At 41.1% G+C, this 25,311-nt stretch overlaps 3 protein-coding genes across 15 annotated transcripts in view; 1 reads left to right on the forward strand and 2 right to left on the reverse strand.

Moving 5' to 3' along the window:
* Nucleotides 1-12,784, reverse strand: part of ESF1 (ESF1 nucleolar pre-rRNA processing protein homolog) — a 29,970-nt gene extending 17,186 nt beyond the window's left edge. The window contains exons 1-7 of one of the 3 annotated variants that reach the window (XM_083607245.1): nt 12,680-12,784; nt 9,193-9,838; nt 6,861-7,264; nt 6,012-6,125; nt 5,201-5,301; nt 2,872-3,024; nt 1,458-1,566 (exon numbers count right to left, since the gene is read on the reverse strand). In XM_083607245.1, the coding sequence (XP_083463371.1) occupies nt 1,458-1,566; nt 2,872-3,024; nt 5,201-5,301; nt 6,012-6,125; nt 6,861-7,264; nt 9,193-9,805 (1,494 nt within the window). In that variant the 5' untranslated portion in view covers nt 9,806-9,838; nt 12,680-12,784. Of the gene's footprint in view, nt 1-1,457; nt 1,567-2,871; nt 3,025-5,200; nt 5,302-6,011; nt 6,126-6,860; nt 7,265-9,192; nt 9,839-12,537; nt 12,656-12,679 lie in introns of those variants that run through there. The other 2 variants (XM_083607246.1, XM_083607247.1) reach the window with 2 other exon arrangements.
* On the forward strand, nt 12,773-22,246 carry NDUFAF5 (NADH:ubiquinone oxidoreductase complex assembly factor 5). 4 transcript variants are annotated; one of them, XM_083607403.1, is made up of 12 exons: nt 12,773-13,151; nt 14,279-14,319; nt 16,085-16,148; nt 16,607-16,654; nt 16,757-16,860; nt 18,185-18,224; nt 19,124-19,321; nt 19,772-19,832; nt 20,906-20,989; nt 21,752-21,834; nt 21,998-22,087; nt 22,121-22,246. In XM_083607403.1, the coding sequence occupies exons 1-11, from the start codon at nt 12,936-12,938 to the stop codon at nt 22,085-22,087; spliced, it is 1,029 nt and encodes a 342-aa protein (XP_083463529.1). In that variant the 5' UTR covers nt 12,773-12,935; the 3' UTR covers nt 22,121-22,246. The 4 variants fall into 4 exon arrangements, 3 of the variants coding, with proteins under 3 accessions (XP_083463529.1, XP_083463528.1, XP_083463530.1); XR_014546484.1 differs by lacking the exon at nt 19,772-19,832; XM_083607402.1 differs by having other exon boundaries at nt 21,998-22,246.
* Nucleotides 22,247-25,069: 2,823 nt separating this feature from the next.
* The window catches only part of SEL1L2 (SEL1L2 adaptor subunit of SYVN1 ubiquitin ligase), a 51,244-nt gene continuing 51,002 nt past the window's right edge, over nt 25,070-25,311 (reverse strand). For all 8 annotated transcript variants that reach the window (XM_083607278.1, XM_083607271.1, XM_083607277.1 and 5 more), the window contains one exon: nt 25,070-25,206. In XM_083607278.1, the coding sequence (XP_083463404.1) occupies nt 25,087-25,206 (120 nt within the window). In that variant the 3' untranslated portion in view covers nt 25,070-25,086. The remainder of the gene's footprint in view (nt 25,207-25,311) is intronic.

Here is a 25,311-nt window from a genome sequence, read left to right on the forward strand (position 1 = left end):
AAAACTGAAGAGCTAGTGGTTTCTAAGTGTTGTTTTATGACCTGGTCAGCACTCTGTGCATGGATTAAGTGTTTACCGCCTTGCCAAAAAAACTTCCTTTGAAAGAAAGGAGAAGTAATTTGAATCCTAAAAATATATTTTATTCTTGGATATTGTCCTGATTGGCAGTAGTGGTGGACATTGTCATTATCACCATCATCCTGTCCTACGGTTTTAGCAGGGTGTAGAGTACGGCTCAGTTTACTACTTTTGCATTTATTCACATGGTTCCTGCTAGAGTGTCTGAATTCCTGACAGAGTCCTGCTTAAATTCAGAGACCGTCTATGCTATTCCTTTCATGTATTGCATTTGAAGTCCTTTATGCCAGTACCAGAACTTATTATGTTGATATATTGGTATTTTTTGTTTGACATGTTCCCTGTTCAAGTTAAGAGTTACTTATGTTTTTGTTCAATTATACTGGAATGCAGTGGTTTATGGAAATACACAGCAAATACCATAAACCACAGGAGACGGGGTGAAAGCGGGGTCATAAAACATGAAATGGGTATATCAGAGGTGAAGCAAAAGATGTATTCTCATGCTATTTGGTATATGTAAAATAAAGTTTAGAAGTGAGATTTCTCTCCTAGAATGTTCTGGTTGATTGTGAAACAAAACAGATCACTTTTAAGTCAACACAGAATTCATAAGGCTCTCTGATTTTAGCAACAGCCAATTGGCAACAGGGTTAGAGCACTGGACTTGAGATTATGAGTTCCTAACCCTGAGCTCCTAACATACAAATGCAATTGTATTCAGAACATGCTTTGCAACAAGCTATGTGTCACCTTTGTTCCAGGATTTACAAAATATCAAATGCAAACTTTCCAGCAATGAAAGGTATTTTCCCCCACTTGTACTACACACACAATTTTAAATATATATATGTGGAGACTGATGTGTGCAACAAATGATTGGTTACAAAGAGAGAAAAACAGAGTGCTTAGAAAAAATGACTCTGTAAACAAATTTACAAAAATTCTTTGAAAAAAAATGTCTGTATCCATTTTTTTCCTGAAGTGGAAGAACATGTTAATCAGATGTTTAAAAGATGTGACTAACATGTTTGGAGTAATACAAATTCAACAGGCACATTAAAAGCAGCTAGCTCAAGAGAGAAAAAAGGCTATGCAGAATGTATTTTAAGCTTTTTTATAAAGAAAACTCCTAATCAACACTGCCAAAAGTGCACACACACACCGAGCGAGGTCATGAACCCACAGAAATCCAGTGCACAAGTCCCCAGGAAGATAATACATGAGAACTTTGCTTTTGATAACTGCATCAACAGAAAATGGATCATTCCTGCCTTTCTATCTACAGTGTGATCACTGCTGTATTTACAATCTTTACAAATTAAGAACTCAGAAAACTAAACAAGTTCCAAAGGGCTACAAAAACACTGTTAAGGTACCTTTGAAGTCGACACAGCAGCAGATGTGAAGTACTTTGGTTTATAAGAGTCCACTTCTGAGGCCACATCCTTTGGCTCGTCATCAAATGTCACATCATCTGGAATGAATCTTAAAAGCCGAAAAGAAAAGGAATTGTTATTAAAACAGATACAAGGAGGCTTCAAAGGAACAAATGTTGATAGGCCCAGCCTCTCTCTTAATTAGTATTAGCTGTTATTAGATATATTAGAAAACAGTTGTTATTCAGTCCATGGTTTGGGTGAAGAGGTCAGACAAAAGTGTTACATTTCACTCAGCACAGGGGATGTCTGGTCAGCTCCAGTTTAACCCCACTGAAAAAATGGTGACACCCCAATTACTGTTCTTGAAGGCGAGGAACCTGTAACTCACAAGGCCTCGAAGGGTAGGAAGCCAGCAAAGAGGCAATAGCTTAGTGGAAGAGCACAGATGTTGCACATGAAAATCCCAACTTCAGTCCCCGGAACCTCCAGAATCTTGGGAAGCGGAGCTAGAAAAGACCTGTCAGTGAGACCCTGGAGGCACACGGCCAGACAGAATAGCAGACTATACTGAGTTACAACAGACCATTGGTGTGACTCTCTGTAAAAGGTAGCTAAGTATGTTTAAGGTGAAGTTCAGTTTATTTATTAGTTAACTTTATAGATCACCCTTCATCCAAGGATCACAGGGTGTATTGCTGGTTAACTGTTTAATGGTTATTTTACTTGTTTAAAAACCAATTAAAATTTGTATTTAAAAAAGGATCACAGGGTAGTTTACAGTGTAAAGACTACAAAAATACATAAAATAACAAACAAAACCATAGCTCCACCTCTGGGCAGTTGTCACAGAAAGGACCAGTTAACATCATCAGCACTGAGAGTTGTGAATTAACTATCCTCTGGTCAAACTGTTCAGCATTTCAGTCGCTTGCAAAGCAAATACTCTCCCCAATATCCAGTAAAACATCACCAACTTCAGTGATGAGTGTGAGAAACTTAGGAGGGACATACTTAATGGCTCTCTGCTTAAAGCATTGACACTGACAGTGATGGAGCATGACACTCTAAAAACGTAAATTCAATTTTGGATGCAACATTAAAACACAACTTTAACTGTGTTAAAAAGCACCCTAATATTCAAAAGATGCAAGCCACAGAATTGAGTCTGGTGTGGGAAAGGTAGCTTCAGTGCTTTAAAACAAGATATAAGGGAGCCAGAGTGTGTCAGGCATTTGACTGTTTCAGCTGGAATTGAGAAATCTGGGTTCAGATTCAGCTCGGCCATAAACTACTGGGATGCTAGGAAAAAGTTAACAACTTCTATCTCAGGAACCCTCTCTCAAAAAGAATAACAACAATTAACCATCTTCACAAAGCTGTCACAGGAGGAAAAGAAAACCCCCCACAATACCTCAGGTCCACGAAAGAACAACTGCTTTCAAATTCCAATCCATCACATTCTTCATAAATTTTGTTGGCTGTTTCGGGAGTGTCACACTCTACAACCGCATAGAAATACTTCAGTCGCTTGAACTGATAGTCTCTCAGTTTTTCCTTATAAATGCTTTAAAGGAGAGAGAGAAATCAAGTAAGGCTAAAAAAATGAAGGAACAATGAAGCAATTATACTGCAATCCACAGCTGTCCATAGCTGTGTGGCACAAGAGTATATGCCAACATATGAAACTCTTCATGATTATGACCAAATATCAGACACTAGTGCCAGACTCAGTGAGATAGCAAGGTATTTTGTAATCTTAGACCCTAGGAATATGTTCTGATGTACTTTAGAATCCGAGTCCCTTCACAATTATGGATACTCCATAGCCTTCACCAGCCTGGTGCCTCCTGATATTGTTGGACCCCCATCAGTCCCAGCCAGCATGGGAAGTGGTCAGGGATGATGGGAATTGGAATCCAGCAGCATCTGGAGGGCACCAGGTTGGGCAAGGTTATTCGAGAGCAGGCTTCCTCAAACTCGGCCCTCCAGATGTTTTGAGACTACAATTCCCATCATCCCTGATCACTGGTCCTGCTAGCTAGGGATCATGGGAGTTGCAGGCCAAAAACATCTGGAGGGCCGAGTTTGAGGAAGCCTGCTCTAGAGTCATGTGCCAGGATATAAAGAGAGTTACTTTTGCTGTACCCAAGGGATTGCATTCACACATAAATGGTTGTTGTTACATTTTTTCCTTTGAACAGCAGCTTTCATGCTATATCTCTTGGAACTCCCTTGATTTGCAAAAGTATCTTGCTTTGTGGCATCAGGAGCTTTCGTTTGAGACATAGACGTTCAAAGGTACTCTGAACACAGCGAACTATTGGTGAAAAACTTTGAATCCTGTCCCAAGTTTGCCAATCCCTCCTAATGAATAGTTACCCAAACTATGGTAAGAAATCAATGCATAAGTGGCCCTATGCAGAAGTGAGCATGATCTTAAACTCATCGGCTGGTCAGAAACTTAGCGCTAATACAGCCTTGGATCCCTGGATATTGTTGCACTACAACTCTCATTAATTCCTGATGGCTAGGCTGGATGGGAATGGTGGAAGTTGTTAAGTCCAGCAACATCTGAGGAACCAAGACTGAAGCCTTCTGGACTAAATGAACTGAAAAAGAAAAATCAACATGCAATAGTTTAGGTCTCCCCATACAATTCTACCGGCCACTGTTTACAGAGAAAGCCAGATATATCTCTGCTTTAAGAAACATGTGCATTTACATCCCCTAACTTTCCCCAATTATTTATCAGCATTATTATAATATCACTGTATATCTATCTACATGGCACTTGTTCCAAGGGCCCTATGGTCTGATATCAGAAAGCAATGAATGAACAAAAGTGGCCATGGTGTTTGTGTTCTCTGAAGCACCAAAAGTGCTGAAAATGCTAAACAAAGGTAAAGCTGCATTATGGTAACAATTAAACTAGCAATTTTTTCCTTTTCAGACTTTTAGAACGGATGGCTTGTCTATAGCAGCAAACTGGCAGTGTTCACCCAGAGGGAGAAAGGTTCCATCTAGTGGTAGAAATTCATTGTGCAGTATCATGTCAATACTTGTCACTTTGATACCCCAGGGTCATTCTGCACAACATCCACCATCACAAATGCAACATGCAGCTGTAGTGTTCAAGTTGCTCAGCTGGTCAGCCCTGCCTGCCTCCACAAGAAGCAAACAATGAGTGTTACCTGCAAACCAGAACTTGTGTTTGTTTCTCTATACAAACCATGAGTGGAAGCCAAGGAGCAAAACATACTTTGAGTGCTGATTCACACATAGCACCAAGCTAAGCCTCTTGGTTTGTTTCTCCCAGATGTAAGCAAGATGTGGCAGAGCAGGAGCAACTGGGCAGTGTGCACAGTGAACCATGGTTTATACCCAACCATTGCTTACTGTTACATGTGAACCAAACTAATGTTAGGTCCACTACATCCCAAATGCTTTGGTGTGAAGACAAAGTTTTTGGAATAAGATACCAATAGAAAAAAATTATGTTAAACTAGAATCATTTTGATATTGATTACTAACTTTAATTCTTCCTAGGATTTCAAAGGGGTTTATTTATTATTTAGTATATTTATTAAAAGTATATACTGCCCTTCATTTGAGGACCACAGGGTGGTTTAAAATATAAAAACACAGTACATAATACAAAAACAATAACCCTTCCCAATTTATTGGATTTCAATAGCAAAATTTTATATATATGGGAATTATTGTATGTCAGGGTTAAACACCTGTCATTCTCTGTGACATCTTCAGGAAGGCTTAATAGCTCAGTTGGACCATTCACTTCCTCCTCTTTCATTCTCTCTTTCCCAAACTCTGAAGGATAGATCTAGAAACAATAAAAAGGGTGCATGACATTGTATTAAGTGGCTTGAGAGCAGCTTGGGCTTAGGTTTTAAATAATAAATTTCCCCATCTTTCCCTTCTGCCTAAACTATGATTTATACAATGAAATCCACTACTCACATTGCACTATGAATAGGTCTTTATGCATGAGGCTCAACTGACACGGACAGCAGCTCATGGTAGACTGCTTTAACAGCAGAAATGTCTTAACTTTTGGTGTTCTGCTTTCATGCCTCACCAGTATACATTTTCCACAGAGTTCTATACTAAAGGATTCCTTATGGATTCCAGAGGGGGGGGGGATTGCATTTACTGTCCAGTTAAAAGAGCATTCAGTGAACCTAACTGTGCTGCAGAATTGTAATCTTACTCTAATATAGGAGTGGCAAACTTATAGTCCTCCTGGTGTGGTTGGAATTCAAAGTCCCATCAGCCTCAGCCAACATGGGCAGTAGTGAGAGATAGGAGTTGTAGTCTAGTAACATACGGAGGGCCACAGTTTTGACACCTCTTTCCACACCTTCAGTGCAAGTCTAACCAAGTATTTCCACTGAAACACCACAATTTACAATTTCTCCAGCACAACCCATGCTAGTCTCACAGTTGCAACTATTTGCAAAAAGATAGGTGGATTGCTTTGCACTTCCCCAAATATGCATTATTTGAACGCTGCTGTTGAAAACAAGTGCTTACCTTTACAGAAAAGATAAAACCACCTTTAGGTGTAAATGAATTAAGTAAAGCCAGTAGGTCCTTAGCTTTCAGTCGATCCCAGTCCATGTTGCAAACTGCCAATCTACGTGTGATCTGTGTGTAAGAAAATAATTTCACAACAGCTGCCTAGACCTTTAAGGTAACACAATGGACTGCATATATCACCCTATGTAAAAAAAAATGCAGTTATGAAATTAGATTTGTGCACAAAGAGGACTCACAGTGGAGTATGAGCACGGCTACAGAGCTTTCTGCCTTGGAGAAGAACCAGAAAACATCAACAAATTACATATTGACTTTCCTCCTCCAGTAAAGATCATATACCTTTGGCTGGCTGTTTCCTTTTCATATACATAAACATACACATCAGGCCAGACAGACAGTTAACCATTCTTGCTTAATCTAGGACAGCAAGGATAAACTGCTAAATCCACAAAGACAAAACTAAGGGCAGAAGATACAGAACCAGAATTTCAACAGAGGTTCTGCAACTATTTTGAGTGGCTCCTGCTTCAGTTTTAGCCTGCTTGACAGTGAAGTTGCAAAAACTGCTGCTAGAAGTACTGAAATTTTAAATGTGTTATATAGAAATACTAGAAAAACTCTCATTCCATATGTTAGGCCTTCCCTCCACCCCTAATGAAAAAGTGAGCTGTAAACTTGCTGGGAGTGTGGGAGGCTGCAATCCTATAAACCACTTACTTATGGACTTGCTTTTCATGAGGACTGGCCTTGAAGGAAGGCAAGAAACGAAAAACACTCTCTACAGAAAGAGCTACTTAAAAGATAATTATGTAGTTAGGTCTTTCAAGATTCCTTGAGCCTTACCGCATCTGCACGAGGGGCATCTTTAGCCAATTCTCCCCATCCATGTTCAACTTCAGGCTCCTTTGGATATATCTCAGCCAAATCCTCCTCTTCATCATCATCATCAGAGCTGGTTTCTATATTGCCTTTCCCCCTTGCCAAATCTGGCCCACTGTCGCTTTCATCAATCTCACTTTCATTTCCTGTTTCTTCTTCATCTTCTGAACCACTTTCTTCTCTCATTTCTCCCTCCTCTCCCAAGGTGCTTTCCTCTTCCAGATCCCCGCTATCTTCTGACTCGCTTTCCTCTTCAGTCTCTTCACTACCTTCCAATTCATCAAGATCAAAGTGCTCCACATTTTCACAAGTTTCCTTTTGCAAGCAATGTTCATTAATATGCTTGCTGAAAGAATTATCTTCCTTTTCTAAATGAAGGAAAAGCAATACATTTAAACATACATATGTACAATATGGTATTTTCCAAATCTGAATTACGTCCAATTATCCCTCAAAAAAAGATGGCACCTCAGACATGCAGAGTGTAAAGGAGAATGGAATATTGCTAAGATTTTCAGTGGTGATTGAGATGTTCATTGACCAAATTGTAGCTTACAATAGCATGCAGCTAACTATCTGGGAAACCAAATGTTTCCCTGTCAAGTGGCAAAAATAATTTTCTATCACACATGTGGACAAATTCATTAAGAAACTGTTTTTTTAAATGTAAATGTTTTTGATAGCACATTTAGAGAGGAAAACAAACTACTCACTTTGGTGAAAATAGTTTTCATAACACTGTGTTTTCACAGTTTCTATTTGAAAGAGAGATTCCTGGGGGGTCCATGGATGGGCTTAGGCCGGGAAACTAGGCGAGTGCACACACAAATGTGTGTGCGCGCACACACAAACCCAACACGATAAAATAAATTCTAAGCAGAAAGCTTGTGTGTTTATGTGCATTTTTCCCTGGAGGGGGTTCATAGCTTTCATCAGATTTTCAAAGGGGTCTGTCACCCAAGAAGGGTTAAGTGCCACTGCTCTAAGTCACAGGTGAGAAACCACGACATCCAGTCCTCAGCCCTTGACCTCAATTCTTGTGGGTGATGAGGGGGAAAACTGGGTAGCAGAAAGAGAGATATGGCAGTGGCAGCAGGAGAGACAGAAAAGGTGGCAGCCACTAATATGAAACCCCTGGCATAGTACCTCCCCACTGGGACGGCAGCCACTCATAATGAAGGGCTCTCTGCAACTCAATTTAGGGCTGCCAAAGCCAGCCTTTTGTCCTTGTACTGGGAGCCAAAAGTCTGGGGGACATGCTGGCTGCTGGATGGGATAAAATGAGGTATAAGCATGATGGCATAGGATCCTGTTTATAGGGATAGGCTAACCATGATGCAGTGGTACTCTGGTGATAGAGAGATTCTGCTAACTCTTTGTAAGAGACTGCACTGCAACCAGTTCCACTGACACTTGGTGCACTGTACAGCCCTAATCCCAAACTAGATTCCGCCATCTATTTCAGGAGTTGAGAATCTGAGGCCCTATAATTCCTATTAGTCCCAGCCAGCATGGCCAATCATCAGAAATGCTGCAAAGTGTAGTCTAGCAACTTCGAGAAGATGACAGATTCCCCACCCCAACCTATTTAAAAGTACAGATCTAGGACAGTTTTCCTCCTCAAGTTTAACATATATTACCTCCACAGAGTTTACCACTAAGTGCACTTCTTTCCAAATCATGTTTGGAAAACTTACTGATCTTCTGGGGCACCACAAAAGCAATTATTGTGTTAGTTTTGGCAAATTTAAACAGTCTCCAATAAAAGAAGTGTTGCATGCAGAAAACAGAGGCATAGAGAATTATTATTCATTTAGGCTATGCTTCTATGCACTTACTTGGAAGTTCCATTGAAACCCACATAGGGGTTTGGATTAGCAAATCTCAGTATATTAAACCAGGATACACGAGCCTTTTTTTGCTCCTCCCTTCGTGGCAAGGCATTTTATGTAAATTGGGAAACTGCAGGTACCAGTTTCAACACAAGCCAGGGTCTTAAAGTCCATTTCAAACCATGGTTTAGGACAATGGCTTATTTCAAAGCTGATGACCATAACTTCCCAGTTCAAATGAAATGGAAAACTATGGTTCATTAGCTGCTTCCTGGTTTGACTGCTGCACTCCGCAAAGGGTGAATCAAAGGGGCTTGTGTGCATAAGCAGAAGACTCATGCATATCTCAGTTTGATAAACTGAGGTAGGATTATCCAAACTGGCTAATAAAATATTACATCCAAGAAAAGCTGAGTAAGATTGAGAGACAGGTGACAAATTTCAATTAATTACATTCAACCAACCTAATTCATTTCTCTTATGGTTTACATAACTGTCTATGCTGCTATTTTTCACTGCTTTTTCTTTTACAGTCTTCAGGTTCTCAGTATACTTTCTGCCTTGCTTGTTCTGCTTCTTTGGTGTAAGTTCCTTTACTTGTTGCAATTCAATCACTTGTGTGCCTTTTACAGTCTTTTTGGACTTTAACGATTTGCTTTTCTGGCCTTCATTTTTTAAAATACCCAGTTTTAACAATGAGGAACTTTTATCTGTCCCTTTGCTTTCTTTCCCAGAGTTAGTATCAACAGGAGACTTCTCAGATACTCTCTTTTCTTTAGTCTTGGCCTTCTCTCCCTGCGATTTCTTCTTAGTTAATTTTTGGTCAGACTCTGAAAGATCTGAATCTGAATCGGAAAGGTCATAAAAGCGTCTCAGGTCCTCTGTAGAGCTGTGTTGAACAGGCCGCCCTCGCTTATCCACAGTGTACTTCAACTTGAATTTTTTATCATGAAACATGGCCTGAAATCTTTTATCAATTTTGATTTTGCGATCTTTTTCTGGCATTTCCCAAAATCTTGGGTCTTTTGTAATGCGGGAAAACCGCTGGTCACTAATGATCTCCTTTTTAGACTCCATTTTCACACTTTAAAAAAGGCCAAACTTGAACTACTAAAAAAAGAAAGAAAGAAAGAAAGAAAGAAAGGTTACATCCATAAAGCAATTCTATCACAATGCATCACTCTGAAATTACTGACAGTTTTTATTAAGGAGCAAGACAGCACCAAGCATACCAGTAGTTTCACAAGACTTACAGATTAGTAAAGTAGGAGTAGCAAACATAGTGCCTTCCAGACGTTGTTGAACTCCAACTCCCATCACTCCCAGCTAGTGGTCATGCTGGTTGCAGTTCATGGGAGTCCAACACCATCTGCATGACATGGTGTTGGCTACCCCTAAGCAAAGGAATAAAGTTACACACCCAAAGAAGCATATGGCACAATCTGGACAAACAGTGAGGCCTATTCAACCTTCTTCCTCACTTTTCAAGTTCCATTAAATGTGGTCTGATCTGGATAGGACCACGGCTTTTGTGAATCTAGTGGCCTGCTCTATCTTCCCCAGAAAAAGGTGCAAATGGAACATCAGCTATAGCCGGTGGAATCCCATCCAAAACAGGCAGTATGTACATCTAACCTCAACAGCTTTTTTTAGTGGCTCAAAGTACCATATTTTTTGCTCTATAGGACGCACTTTTTCCCCTCCAAAAATGAAGCTATCTGCAAGCCTTCGGAGCACGGCGGGAGTGAGGAATATGAGAAAACAGCACATACATGAACTCTGCCTAGAAATGTTTGATACATACAATTATACTAAATAGCAGTGACTAAGGAGGGTTTCTTACAACAGCTTTTTCCAGAGCAGCTGGCATATTGCCATTCTTGAAAGGAGAACTCATAATCTGCTCCACTCACCAGACATTCCTCTCTGACTATATTAATCAACCATAGCATGCAAGGATTGAGAAGGCAGGTAGTAGCAGTGGACAACTTCACAGTTCCAGGGATCCCATTAACATCTCAAGATGAATTAACAGGACAAGTAGGTGCCATGGGCATATCAACACAACATGTAAATCCAGGTCAGAGTTGAGGAAAAAGACCCTAAGATCTTCTTCAGATACTTTATTCTAGGAGCCCCTAGCAAATAAGGCTGGACAGGTGGCCACCAGAGGGAGGATCTTTAAAGTGGTGGCATCCCAGGAGCAGAATGCTCTTGCCAGAAAGGCATGTCTGGTGCCCACACTGAAATCTTTCCAGCACCAGATGATTTACCTTTTTTATTTTTGAAAAGCTTCCATCTTTCTTGCTTTTTATTTTAAAAAAGTATGTTTTAGATCATTTGCAGTGTTTCCATATTCTGCCACTGGATTTCTTTTGCTCTTGATTTCATTGAAATGTTATGTTTTATATTCTATTTTATACCCTATGATCTTTACTTAAAAACTGCTCAGACAATTTTTGTTGTCTGCGTGATATATACTGCAAGCAGTGCTTTTTGCTAGAAAAGTAAGTGCCAGTAATCACCATGAAGTTGTTACAGTGCATGTCACACTTTTTAACAAGAAAAAATAGGTGCCGGTACTGCATATCCCTGAGTACCCCTAAAAAAGCTGACTGTAAATAAATAAAATCTACAAAATGTACTGCAAAAGCCCCTGGCCTCACCACTGTCTCAAGAACAAAGATGCAATAGGCCTGTAATCACTAGGAATAGTTTTGCTGGCTAAATTTTCACTGACACAGCAATGGCAGAAAAGTAGGATTTCATGTCTGCCATCACACCAAGGAGAAGGTCAGGTGTGGGGAGCCTTTGGCTTTCCAGATGCTGCTGAACTACAGCTCCAATCATTCCTGAAATGTAAGTTACTTACAAGATAAAAGCAGCACTCTCCTAGCTTTTATCCTAAATACAATCAAAGCAGAGATACGAGTTGCCTAAAAATATCTCAGAGGCAGATTCGTCAGTTGTTGACCACTTTCTGAGGTGATAAAGGCTGCAGCTCCTTCAAGCTCCAGGAAGACTTACTTCCAAGAAAAATATGTATAGATTTGGACTGAAACATAGGAACAATTTATGCAGGGAAAGCATATATTGATATTTCACATTTCCATCACCGAAAGGTTACATAGCAGCAGTTGTAGTGTCTGCACACTGGGTACATCAGAGTACAAAACATACACGTACGGTGTATGTTGTACAGTGATACCTTGGTTTAAGAACAGTCCGGTTTAAGAACTATTTGGTTTACAAACTTTGCAAAACTGGAAATCGTGTCTTGGTTTGAGAACTTTACCTCGGTCTAAGAACGGAATCTGAACAGTGGAAGGGCACCGGTGGCGGGAAGCCTCATTAGGAAAAGCACACTTGGGTTTAAGAATGGACTTCCAGGACAGACTAAGTTCGTAAACCGACGTACCACTGTATTCCCCGACTGAAAAGTGCAGAAACCAATGGCTTCAAGTTGCAAGAAAGGAGATTCCGATTCAACATCAGGAAGAACCTTCTGACATTAAGATTTCTGTCTGACAGTAAAACAGGCTTCCTCGGAAAGTGGTGAACTCTTCTTTTCTGGATGTTTTTAAGCATTTGCCACGTATGATCTAGTGAGATTCCTGCATTGCGAGGGGCTGGGCTAGATGACCCTCGGGGTCCCCTTTCCAACTCTACGATCCTATGAAGGGCGGTATACAAATTTTATAATAATAACAATAATAATATAATACAACAATAATAAACCCTCTGCTGAGGAGCAAACAGCTGTTAACCCTGGCTAGCTAAAACGGAGCAGAAAAGCGTGGTATACGCACAGGGGGAAAGTACAGCAGCAATGAAATAAAGCCTAGAAAAGCGCCTCCTACGAACATTTACGAACAAGGTGCCGCTGCCTCCCTCATAAGAGGCGCAACCGCTCCACGGGGCCCACGACACCCGCGTGCTCCCCATACTCACCGCAGCTTCTCCTCAGGCTACTCAGGCGCGAGGAACTTCCGGTCTCGGCGGGGGGGAGGGGAGAAAGCACACAACATCTCGTCACTTCCGAAAGACTGCGCATGCGCAGCGAGCGCTTCCTTGGAAGGCCGGCCTCCAATTGGAAGGCGCGGTCAGCTGGGCGGGACGACGGTTAAGCTTCCCAGCGAATGCGAATATAAACTGAAACAGAGGCAATCCGTGGAAAGTGCGGCGCGCGGGTTCGAGGCAGGAGCGCATGCGCATCGCTTTCTCGGCGATGGGCGCGAGGGCGCTGCTGAGGGGGCCGCACCGCCGCCTCCTCCGCTTTCTCCTCCTGGGCGGCAGTTTGGGTCGCCGCTCCGCCGCGGGCCCCGGCGCCCTCAGCCCCTTCGACCGGCAGCTGAAGAGGAAGCAGAAGGAGTGGGCGGCGGCGCGGCCGGAGATGCAGCGCTGCGAGTACCTGAGGGAAGAGGTGAGCGCCGCTGGGCAGGCGAGGGCGGAGAGCCCCCGGGCCGGGTTCCTGGATGCGGCCCCCGCCACCCAATGCCGAGGACGTAGAAGGGACCCTTTTCGTGTACAGCGTTTGGGCCAGCAGCTTCAGCGTCCGGTTTTGCGCACTGGGATCCACGAAGGTTGAATAGGTCTCAATGTCATTCGGATAGAGTAGCTGAGGATCATTCGACCCACCAAAGGTGGTTGGAGGGGCGGGGCATAACTCTTCAAACCAAGTAAATAAATAATCCTGCCTCCAGGAAAATAATAATAATAATAATAATAATAATAATAATAATAATAATAATGCCTTATTTATCTGCTGCTAACCACACTGCCAGCCTTCCAGCAATATCAGTCCAAGTGCATGTGGCTGATCGCTAGAAAACGTCAGTATAAAAATATATAGTCCCAAATCGTTCCTGTTTGTTTTGGGTTTTTTTCCTGCCTGGATTCAGACATCGCCTAGTGTGAAAGCATGGTTTGGCTGTTGGGCACACCTTGGCGGGATCCTGCCCTCTTGCCTCTGTGCCTTTGACATTGAGACTATGTCTAGTGCAAACCCTGCAAACTACTTTTTCCAAATATGTTTCGGACTATCAGGTCAAAGTGAGGTGCGGAGGGTTTTCTGTGACTGGTACGAAGATAGGGTTGCATTCAATTGACTTTTACACAGAGTGGAGCTTTTGAAATTAATGACCATGACTAACTCTGCTCCAGTCGTTTCAATGGGTCTCTTCTGAGTAAAGCTTAGTTGCTTGCAATCCATAACTTAACCAGCCCTACAGTACACTGTGCCTTGATTTGGGGAGGCAGGGGAGAATATTTGCTGTTCTGCACCAGCAAATGTCTTACAACAGTTCCAGGAAGGGAGGGAGAGTAATAGCCTGCAGGAGCTTTCATGATCACCAAATAATGGTTTGACATTCTGTATGAATTAAGCCACTGATTGAGCATCACTTTTCAGTTAAATGTGGAAAAAGTTAAGTTTTTCCTAAGATCAAAATTGGTAGTGATACTAGTTAATCTGTAGTGGTGGTTAATTTATTTTCTGGAAGTGGTGAACCCATATAGTGAGAACCAACTGTTCCTTCTTCTGTTTCACAGGTTGGTTGTAGGATAGCTGACCGTGTGTTTGACATAACTAGGTAAGATATTAGCCTATCCAATTTGTATGTCTAGCTGTTTTCACAAAATCCATGCTATTTCAACTATACTGTAAAGTTTAAAGAAAGTTGGATACGGGGAATTATAAAAGCTTCCTGGTATCATTGACAGTAAATTCAGGTAGGTAGCCGTGTTGGTCTGACGCAGGGTTAAACCACAGAGCCTAGGACTTGCCGATCAGAAGGTCGGCGGTTCAAATCCCCACGACGGAGTGAGCTCCCGTTGCTCGATCCCTGCTCCTGCCAACCTAGCAGTTCGAAAGCATGTCAAAGTGCAAGCAGATAAATAGGTACCGCTCCGGCGGGAAGATAAACGGTGTTTCTGTGCACTGCTCTGATTCGCCAGAAGCGGCTTAATCATGCTGGCCATATGACCTGGAAGCTGTACGCTGGCTCCCTCGGCCAATAAAGCGAGATGAGCGCCGCAACCCCAGAGTCGGTCATGACTGGACCTAATGGCCAGGGGTCCTTTTATCTAAGGTGTTACTGGACAATTTTTTTATTTTTTTATTATAGAGTAAAACGGTAATGTTTCCATTCAGTGGAAGGTGTGTAATTGGGAGTTGGATTTGGATCAAAACAAATATTGTACTGTTTTGTTTCTTGAAAGTTTCATTCTTTGTTTTTGCTTAAAAAACTTTTAAAAATTATATTTCCCCAAAAAGAATTATAAAGATAACAAACAGAAATGTATTGCATAGAAAATACCGCATGTCATGTAAGAGAAGTTTAAGAAGTTTACACTGGTATAATTTAATAACATTCATCTCTTAAAAGAGAGCAATCTAGTAACCAAGATTTGAGAGCATACATTACCTGGCTGTGGGTCAGTGATAAAGAAGAAAACGTAAATTGAGATATTTTGAGGTAACAGAAGGAAGACTGATAGTTATTCACATGCCTGTTTAAAGATATAGTTAAGAACAAGAGACCAAAATTGGCAGCCATAAATGACACTGAATCTAGATTTGTGCATAAGCTGAATGAACCAAATGTCCATGCGCTTACACATTTGTATATGAAATAAAATAAAATTACTTTGGGAGTACAGTGTTGTGTGCTGCTGTAACAGCAACTTGTGTAACTAAGCAACACCTTGTAAAATATGATTAATGAGAAATAGCAGCAGACATAATAGCAAAAATTGAACATGTGCCTAAATGTAATCATGTTTATCAGTGGTTTTTAGTGAGACTTTGAAGTGAGGTACATAGGGTTGCAGTATTCTTTCCACAGATTTGACAGCATAATGAAACTTGTCAGAGTAACCTTCCCATCAACCAATTGCAAGTCGAAGTTGCATACGTTTTGCATGTTTTAACTTATAAAATTTTGAGATGACATCTTTGAAGACATGAACCCATGGGTATAATAATGAAAGTCTTTGCAATTACTATTAAGGCATCTGCTCTCCTGGCTGAAGCTGTTACGTTAACAGCATTGAACACAAAGGGACTAACTTATGAGTAAACATGCAAAGAATTGTACTTCAGGTAAAATGAAAGGGCACAGCCCTTCAGAGGAATGAGACTTCAGAGGAAGAGACTTGATCAGATCAGGCCTATACTTCAAGCCAAATATTCTCTCTAAGTGCCACTTAGTTCAGTGGGACTTACTCTCAAGTAAGTGTACACAACATTGCAGCCTGTGTCTAACTTAGAGAGTAAGAATTGCACCAAAGCATTATATATTAGGAGTCTTACTGAGCTGCATCTTTGCAAATAATTTGCATTTATTTTTCCTAAAGGACTTTCCCCCTTGCATTGGATCTTGGCTGTGGACGTAGCTACATAGCTCAGCATTTAAATAAGGTATGATTTCCTCTGGATCTTTGGCTTTGATTTGAATTACACAGAGAGAACTAAACAGTAGATCTACCTTGGGCTTTTCTCTTTTGCATAATAAAAATAGGTCTAGCCACAGTGGGTAGGATCCAGACTCGCCAATGTCAAATCTGTTTTGAGTCTGTTGTCAGCAAAATTCTGAGTGCTGTCACACGCAGTGCCATTTTAATAGCTTAACCCTGTGATTGATAACTTGGATGTAAATCACACTGGCATCTGATAGGATTTACACCCATGTGGATAGGATTGCACTTTTGTGGCGTACGTTACACAATATTGTCTCCCTATGAAATAAAGCTTTTAGATATGGACCAGGGTATTCTACTTTTCGTCTGTCTTCACCCAAAGTAACTCTCCCCTCCCACTCACCCCTAGATAAAATCGGGTAAACGGCTGGAGACAATTTATGGTTATTTTTGTTTCAGGATGTCATTGAACAGCTTTTTCAAGCCGATATTGCAGAAAACGCTTTGGTAGGTAGCTGTCTTGTACTTGCTAGCTGTTTAATCCATTATATTGAAAAGTAAAGCACCTTAACTGCAGTCCTAAGCCATTTCTATTCTAATCTAATTTAGAAAAACGCAATAGAATCCGAGATACCCAGAGTGAGTGTTATAGCTGATGAAGAATTCCTTCCTTTCAAGGAGAATACATTTGATCTTGTTGTCAGTGGACTGAGGTAAGTGAGCTAAAGGTAAACAAAATAGTTTCTAGTGATTGTGGGTGTGAATTAAAGCATTTCCATGCATGGGGTTAGGTTGAGGAAGAGCTAACTTTCTATAGAATTCATTCCCTAGCACTGTAACAGTTGCTGCTTTGACAGTGAGGCTTCTGAGCTACCAAGATCTACAAATTGTTGTTATGTGAAGGGAAAGGGGGCTGAAAAGCTCTAAAGCACAAATAGAACACTGCACATGTTCGTTTGGATCCTGGCCTCTGTATCTTAAAAACACGTGGAAGCTAACACTTCTGTTGGATACCAAGCCATTACACACTCACCTGGAAATAAGTCCTATTGAACTCAATGGGGGCCTACTTCTAAGTAGATATGTATGGTAGTACAAAGTTGGTCTCCAAAACCAATAAGAGGTGCCTTTACCATTAAGGCTTTCTGGCTGGTTTCAGAAATTATTTCATCCAAACTGGGAGTGGTTGTTACCACTAACTACAACTAGTTTCAAAAGCAAGCCAACATCAAACCATGGCTTATGAAGCTGGCTTGTTTACACTGTCATAGCTCAAGCAGAATGACAAGCTGAGTTTAATACTGCTGATCATCCAAACACACAAAATGTGGTGGGTGGTGGTGTGTGGAACAAAAGAATCCATGGCTTAACTTGGTTCCCTCCAGATGTTGGACTTCAACTCCCAACAGCATGACCAACAGTCAGGGATGAGTAGTGTTGTAGTCCAAAAGGTCTATAGGGCACCAGGTTGAGGAAGGCTGTACTAAGCCATAGTTCTGTGTTGCACATATGCATGGCTGCATTTGGATGCATCTGGATTCTTTAGCAGCAAATACAACAGCAGCCTGCTTTAACTTGGCAAGATTCCCAGTGTATTTGAAAACCTCAGCCAGTTTGAATCCTAGACCTGTACAGTTGGAATGGACCCTGAGGATCATCTAGTCCAACCCCCTGCAATGCTGGACTATATAGTTGTCCCATACAGGGATCAAACCTGCAACCTTTTCATTATCAGCACCACACTCTAAACAAGTTGTGCAGAAAAATAAGATTCCAAGGCTGCAGTCCTATGCATGCTCACCAAGAAGCAAGCCCCACTGAACTCACTGGGACCTATTTCTGAGTAACTATGCATAGGATTGCACAGCAAGTGTGGCTCATAGCTCTTGTCTTAGCCCTTTCTTACTCTTTCATATTTTTTATCCAATACAATTACCTTTGTGCCAGTAACCTACAACCTGTGCTGCCTGAAACGTGCATTGCTGAGAGAGCTCTATACCTTTTATTAATCCATTTTTCATTTAATTATTTTTTTAGCTTGCATTGGGTAAATGATCTTCCCAAAACATTGCACGAGGTAAGTACAAGTATTGCTGCTCCTATAAAGTTGATAGATAGGAATTTAGCTGAGTTAAGTACTGGTGAGAGTAATATTTAATCATACTGAGTTTTTCCAATATTGTGCTGGCCATGTCTTTACATTTTCCAGTTGGAAACTGGGAACTATCTCTCTCTCTCTATATATATATATATACACACACTTTTTAAAAAAACAATGACTGGGTAGGCTGGGACATGGAGAGTTGTCTATCTGCCTTGATATATTTTGGGGGAGTGAGGGGGTGTCTTTTTAATTGTTACCCCTCCAAAAAAACCACTGTTAAACATTCAGGTACTGGAAATGTCAGTGTTGAGAATATATGTCTTAATCAGATGCTTTGTTTATGCTCTCCAGTCAACCTATATTCTAAATCATTTATCCTTGTGCCATTAATTATGTACCAAAACAGCAGCACCCTTGTAAAAGTAGGAGGTATTAGCATGCACAGAGTAGTTCGGGGGGTTGCAGAAGTATAAAAATACTCGGGTGAGGGTGATCAGGGACCCTGAAAATAGACCAATGAGGACTGAGCACTCCTAGTAAGCAAAGAATGCTGACTTGGGAGGAGGAACACAGGGGAGGGAATGGTATGGCTGGGGGTGGGGTGGTATATTGTGGTTTTCTGCAATGGGAAGTGTTCTAGTGCATGTTACCTGATTGCTCATGCTTCCTTCCTCACCTGGCGCAAGTGGGGGAAACAAACAAGGAAGCCACAGTGAAAACCTGGCTGTGCTGTCCAAATCAGGGATTGTGGTTTGTTTCTCCCCAATAACCATAGTTTGTTTAGCTTGTTTTGGGAGCAGAGTTTGAACTATACATATCACCACAAAACAACTTTTGTTCATCCATTACTTAATTACAGTGACTTGTTTCAGATACATCGAATCCTTAAACCAGATGGAGTATTTATTGGTGCCATGTTTGGGGGAGACACGCTCTATGAGCTTCGTTGCTCTTTACAGCTGGCCGAACTGGAAAGGGAAGGTGGATTTTCCCCACACGTATCTCCGTTTACTGCTGTCAGTGACTTAGGACATCTACTGGGAGGAGCTGGCTTCAACACATTGACTGTGGTAATTATCAGTTACAAGAAACCCTGAAAACAGTTGCTTATTGAAAATATCTGAATAAAGTTGTGTGCTTTTGTTTCTCCATATTCATACCTCAATTCTTCTTGGCCAATCTTTCTTAAGAAGCTGCTGCCAATTGTATTGGCTGGCCCTGTTCTCTTCCTTTTTCCTTCAGAGACTCTGCCTATTGGTCCTCTTACTAATTAGGTTTCTAATTATCACCTACTCCGTTTTCCCATTTCTCTATTTGCTGTAAGTGGCACAAAGCTTTCCTGTTGCTGGCTTGGTGTAACGTGCTTTATCTTACCAAACTCCTCCTCTTCTATTGTGTATAGAATCAAGTTTAATTTATACAAAAGAGCTGTGTTTAGTCTTGCTTGTGTCCCACTATTGGGCCTTTTTGAAGTGCATTATTTTGAATATGTTTAAAAACCTAAACCTTCCTATTTTTAGGATACTGATGAAATCCAAGTTAATTATCCAGGGATGTTTGAGATTATGGATGATCTGCAAGGCAAGTCTACTTTTTCTCATTAGCAAATTAGCAGTATAGCATACTATTCTGTATATCATGGTTAAATGCCCTAGGCTTTGTAGAGGGGCATTCCAGGTGGCTAATCCATGACATCTATGTACCCTATACGTATATTCTACGGGTGGCATGGGGATCCTGTGTGGTCTCCAGATGTTGTTGAGCTACAGCTTCCATCATCACTGACCATTGGCCATGCTGGCTGGCGCTGATGACAGCTGATGATGGGAGCCCAGGATCCCTATCCCAGTCCTACAGATTGGTTAAACAGAGTAGGTTGGGGTTGTTGTTTTTTGTACCATTGAGGCTGATGTTTGAACAAGAAAACATTGTCTGCTAGCCTTTGAAGGTAAGGGGGAGCACTAATTTAATGTATGTTACTAGTAGCGTGCATCTTAAGTAGGTAGCATGCCACCTCTGATCAGTTGTGAATCTCCAGTCTAATTTTAGATCAAGCTGAATAGCCATTTCTATTCTTGCCTTAATGCAAAATAATAATCATCATCATCATCATCATCATCATCATCACTTGGACAGCTGGGGCAGGTACGATATTGCTGTCAAAGGGCAAAATACTTGTTTTAAATCATCCTTGGCTAAATTTTACCAAAAGATTGAGCTACAGTCCTACACACACTTACCTGGAAGTAAATCCTATTGAACTCGATGGTGCTTGCTTCTGAGTAAACATAATATTGTGTTTTAGAAAACAATACTTCTGGAAAGTTTTCCTCACGCTGTTTGGAAGATGTTCCCATCTAAAGTGGTTAAACCACCTATCTGTAATAGTCTGGATGACCATCACAATATATACTGCTTTGTAAGGTGTCTCTAGGATTTGTTTACCATGACTACGGTCCTATGCACACTTCTCTGAGTGGAAGCTTCTTTGAATGCTGAACACCTCTAAGTAAATATGTATATGATCAGTTGGCAGATAGGATTTTTGAATTGCATATCTCGTCCCATATTGTCATATTATTGATCTGAAATGCAGAGTGTGAAACTCATCGTGTGTGCTGTATCTTCCTTTAAAGCCTGAAAACTATTTTTAGGTATGGGAGAAAGCAATTGCTCTTGGAGCAGAAAACCTATGCTACACAGGGCAACCATGTTGGCAGCGGCAGCTGTGTACAGAGGTGAGTTTGGTGTTTGAACTGGAATGTCTTAACTTGATGAGATGGGTACCTTTGATAGACCTGTATTGGCTTAAATAGATTAAATTTTACTATATGGTGAAAAGTTGAGCCATAGCTGTCTCTGAATAGGTTTGTGCCATATCGTTTCACCAACCTTCCCTGCAAACAAGTGTTTTCAAGGCTGGTTGCCCATCCTTTTCTGTTTTCTCACTTCTTCCTCCTCCCCACCATAATGCACACAGCTTTCCAATGCTGGAACATATTTTGCTTCCCTTAATGCCAAGAAAGAGTGGGAGCTCACAGCTGCTTCATTTAGCTGGGCAAAGAACCATGATATGAAAGTTGTCATTCTTTGCTCTCTTCTGCCAAAAGGACCAGCAGAAGTGGAGGTTCATGCAATCACCATAGCAAAAGAAAAGCCGCGCACTAGCATAACAGTTGGATGACTGTTCTTTTCCCTAGTCCTTAAAGAATTTAAAGGGCAGAAGCTGGCCAGAAAGGCTTCTGGTACAGAAAGTGGGTGGATAGTTGGCTGCCTGGATGCCTGACTAGCACTGCTCATCTTAGTCAAGTGGCTCATTTCATGCCTGAGTTGCGCATCCAATGACTTAAGTAGCTCCTCAGTATCTAAAAATAATATAAAAATAAATGTATTTATATATTATGCAAATAAAATTATGACTACCTGCTTAGGCAATTAAGACTGTGTCCTATTCTGCAGTATTTCTCTGGTGTTATGTATAATACATGTTTCTTCCATAGAAATGTATGGAAATGATGATGGGACCGTACCTGCAACATTTCAGATATATTACATGATAGGTTGGAAATTCCATGAAACCCAGGTAACGTGCATCCTTTTGATTACAACTAGAGTGTCTAAATAAGCATATATGTACATATATTGTGTTAAGCTTTTTCAGTGGAATTCCTTTACCAGCTTTTATTTAATTTGATTAAATTCCTTGCTCTTCATACATAACATGATTCCTTCTGTCTTATTTTCAGGCAAGACCAGCACAGAGAGGTTCTGCAACGGCGTCATTTGGCGATCTGAGAAAAATTAATGAGCTAATTCCAGGAGGGAAAAAGCTTTGAGATGTGGTGTTGTTAGTGGACTTTTGCACTGTGGATATTCACACTGCCATGTGCTTTTTAAAACTGACGTGCCACTGACTTTATTTATGTATGTAAATAGAAACAGCATAGGTGTATGGATTTTTATGGTATAATGCCAAATAAAATCATGGTATTTCATGTTTCTGTATAGAATTCAACTGACAAAACATGAGAGAATGTAACAGAAAAGGTCCATATATATTAGAACTAGGGTAAGGTCTAAAGCAGGGGGTGGTTAAGGATCAGGCCCCCAGCAACTTTTTCTGGACCCCCAAGGCCCCATTAAGTTTGGCAGTGCTCAGACCTGCTGAGGATGCAGCTTGCCCCCTCTTCAGTCATTATATTGAGTGGAAGGGAACAGTAGCACCATGTCCCACATGCTGATCTACATGTAAAGGGTGCTATATAGGCATGCATGCGCAAGAAGATAGGGGGCCATTTGGACCCCCGAGTGCAGGTATGTGGCTCTTGGTCCAAAAAACAACCAAGTTTAGGCACCCCTAGTCTAAATCCATATGAGATGTCCACTTTGTTGAAGCCAAGCAAATGTGGGTCTGGTCGCTAGATAGATAGATACTAAGTAGGGCTTTATTTCAACTTTCAAAGCTGTCAGCCTTCAAATCACCACTTGACTCCTTGATTGGTCTTGCTACCCCTTTCCTTCTCTATTCTGTGATTCACACTGAGCTATGTTTCTCACTACCTCTTGGATATGCTTCCAGTCCATTGAGCAGTCTGCGAGCTGGAAATCATGGAAAAAGCTGAGCAAGAAAGAAATGTAGCTGTATGTAAATCACGGGCATTTACCTAGGGAAGACATTGACCTCTATTAAGAGACTGGAAATGTAATAAAACATTAAGCTTGATCAGTTAAATGCATAAAAATTATCCTATCCTGCTTCCACAGAGCTCAGAATAACATTTGCTTTCTTCCTCTGTCCTTTTGTTCAACTGACTGGCCCAAATTTACCCACTGTGCTAACTCAGATTTGAATCTCCACTCAACCATGTTATTGGTCTCGATTCAGACCAGTCTGCTACACTAACACTGCCTTCTTCCAACTTTGCTTATGGGTACTGATAAACAATAGTTCGTGTAGAGAAAGAAATTAGCAAATAAGTCAAGCAAGGGCACAATTAATCCCAGCCTCAGTTCTTATAGCCATTTAAAGTAATCCGAGAACTGTGTACAGTATATCACAGACTACAATTAAAATTCTGGGGTAAGAAACATAGGATTTTGACCCATATATTCACACTGAACGAATTTACATAATTTTGTCTCTGCTAGTCATGGAGGACATATTGGCATTTGCTTACAATCAAATTATTAATTCAATTGTCAGTTTCACACACAAGCCCAGTGCTAGTGGCACCTCCACATTGTATGAAACTACTCTGGAAAAGGACCCCGGAAATCCCAAGAGCACAAGCATGTATGGAAGACTGTGTGGCCTTTTGCAAGCTTGCTCAGAAAAAAGTCAAGCCAACATAAGTTGCTCCCACACATTTATTGCAGTTAATACCAGGTTTCTTCACCTATGCATGGAGAAAGCAAGATGAAGACTGCACATCCCTTATTTAAAACACATTACTTTAACCAAACCACCCACCCTCACTAATACTACTAAAGAAGCTCAGACACGGAACATAAAAGCCCAGATCTATGCCTAGAAATGCAGCATAAAAGGAAGCCTAGATGAGTGAAGTTGAGGTTAGGTTTGAACTCGGCGCTTCTGAATCCTGAGTTATAATCTTAAATATACGTTCTACCCAGCCATAAATGCTGAAAGGTGATAAATGCTATTTACAACAGGGATGGGGAACCCTTGACAATTTGGCTCACCTTGAGACCCAGTTTGGCCCATGGAATCCATTTCCCCCCAACCACCACCCTGTGTCATGTTACGTCAGGTATGGGGCATGTAGAAACAGCTTGATGGGCTGTGTGACCCAAGTTTTCCACGGGGAACTGGATGACACAGCTGATCTCTGCAGAAGGCAGGCTTCACCAATAGCCATCTCAACAGTAACTTGAATTCCACACCCTCACCCATCTTTAAAGCTGCAGGCTTACACTTTCCTGGGAATAAGCGCCACAGAACTCGAGAGAACAAACTTCTCAACAGGCATACATAGGATTCCACTGTAAGTTTTGCAAGTTTCTTTCGAAGCTTGCAGAGGAGTGTGGTGACAGGCTGCCTTCAAGAGGAAATGATTTCAGTACACTATGGCCGTAAGAAATTTAACTTGAGAAGCTGAGGGGACCTCCACCTTAACTGAAGCTTTCAAAGGTTAGGTTCATGCAGAGAAACAACCTCAAAGAAACAGCCCAGGAAAATAAGACAAATATGTGATTACCGGAAGAAAAAAAGCTAAATATACTCGAGCTCATCCAGACTTCTTTTTGCACCACATTCTGCAGCTCCAGGTCCATGCTTTAAAGATCTGTGTCCAAGTGGGTTTGAGGTTTTTTCCACCTGGCACTTTCCCTGGAAAACCCGCCTGTTACCACTGAATCGGAGCAAATGGTAAATTGTAGAAAACCCAGTTGTCATATGCTCTTATTCAGTGGTAAAATGCAGATTTTCCTGGGGAAGGCATTTGGGGGGGAAACCAAATACTTCCAACACTGAGCTTTAAAGCCCAGACCTGTGCCTAGAGGCACGAAAGGAAATCTGGAAAATACTATTTCCAGGCAAGATTGGTACAAATATGCCATTTATACATGTTTTTTAAGGCACAGCTTGCAAGGTTATGAGTCAGGTGGCTTTTGGTTTCAGTTAAAAGTGTTTTGTTTACACTTCAAACCGAATGGTGGTATGGGGAGGTGGTACTACTAATGTATTTTATTTGGTTTTGACTTGTTGCTTTTCAATGCTGAATAGAGGCTTAAAGTAATATTTGTGCTGAAAACTCTGTTAAAACCATAAGAAAAAAACGAAAGGACTTTCATAGAACTTTCATACCCCTCCTGTTTAATTTTGCCTACTGCTTATCAACAGTATAAGCAACAAAACAATGACTATCATCACAATCAGATCCCAATGTAGTCTTAGCATGTGGTCCAAGTCTGGCAGTTTCCAGTTTCCCATTTGCTACAGAAGAGAAGAAGAAGAAAAAAGTATTTTCAAGGTGAAAAGCTTTGCTTTGCAAATACGACTTGCACAATAGGTATGAGCAACATCTTTCTGTATTATCCA

This window comes from Podarcis filfolensis, assembly GCF_964270895.1.
Source record: "Podarcis filfolensis genome assembly, chromosome: 3".
In the NCBI taxonomy this organism is placed as follows: domain Eukaryota; kingdom Metazoa; phylum Chordata; class Lepidosauria; order Squamata; family Lacertidae; genus Podarcis; species Podarcis filfolensis.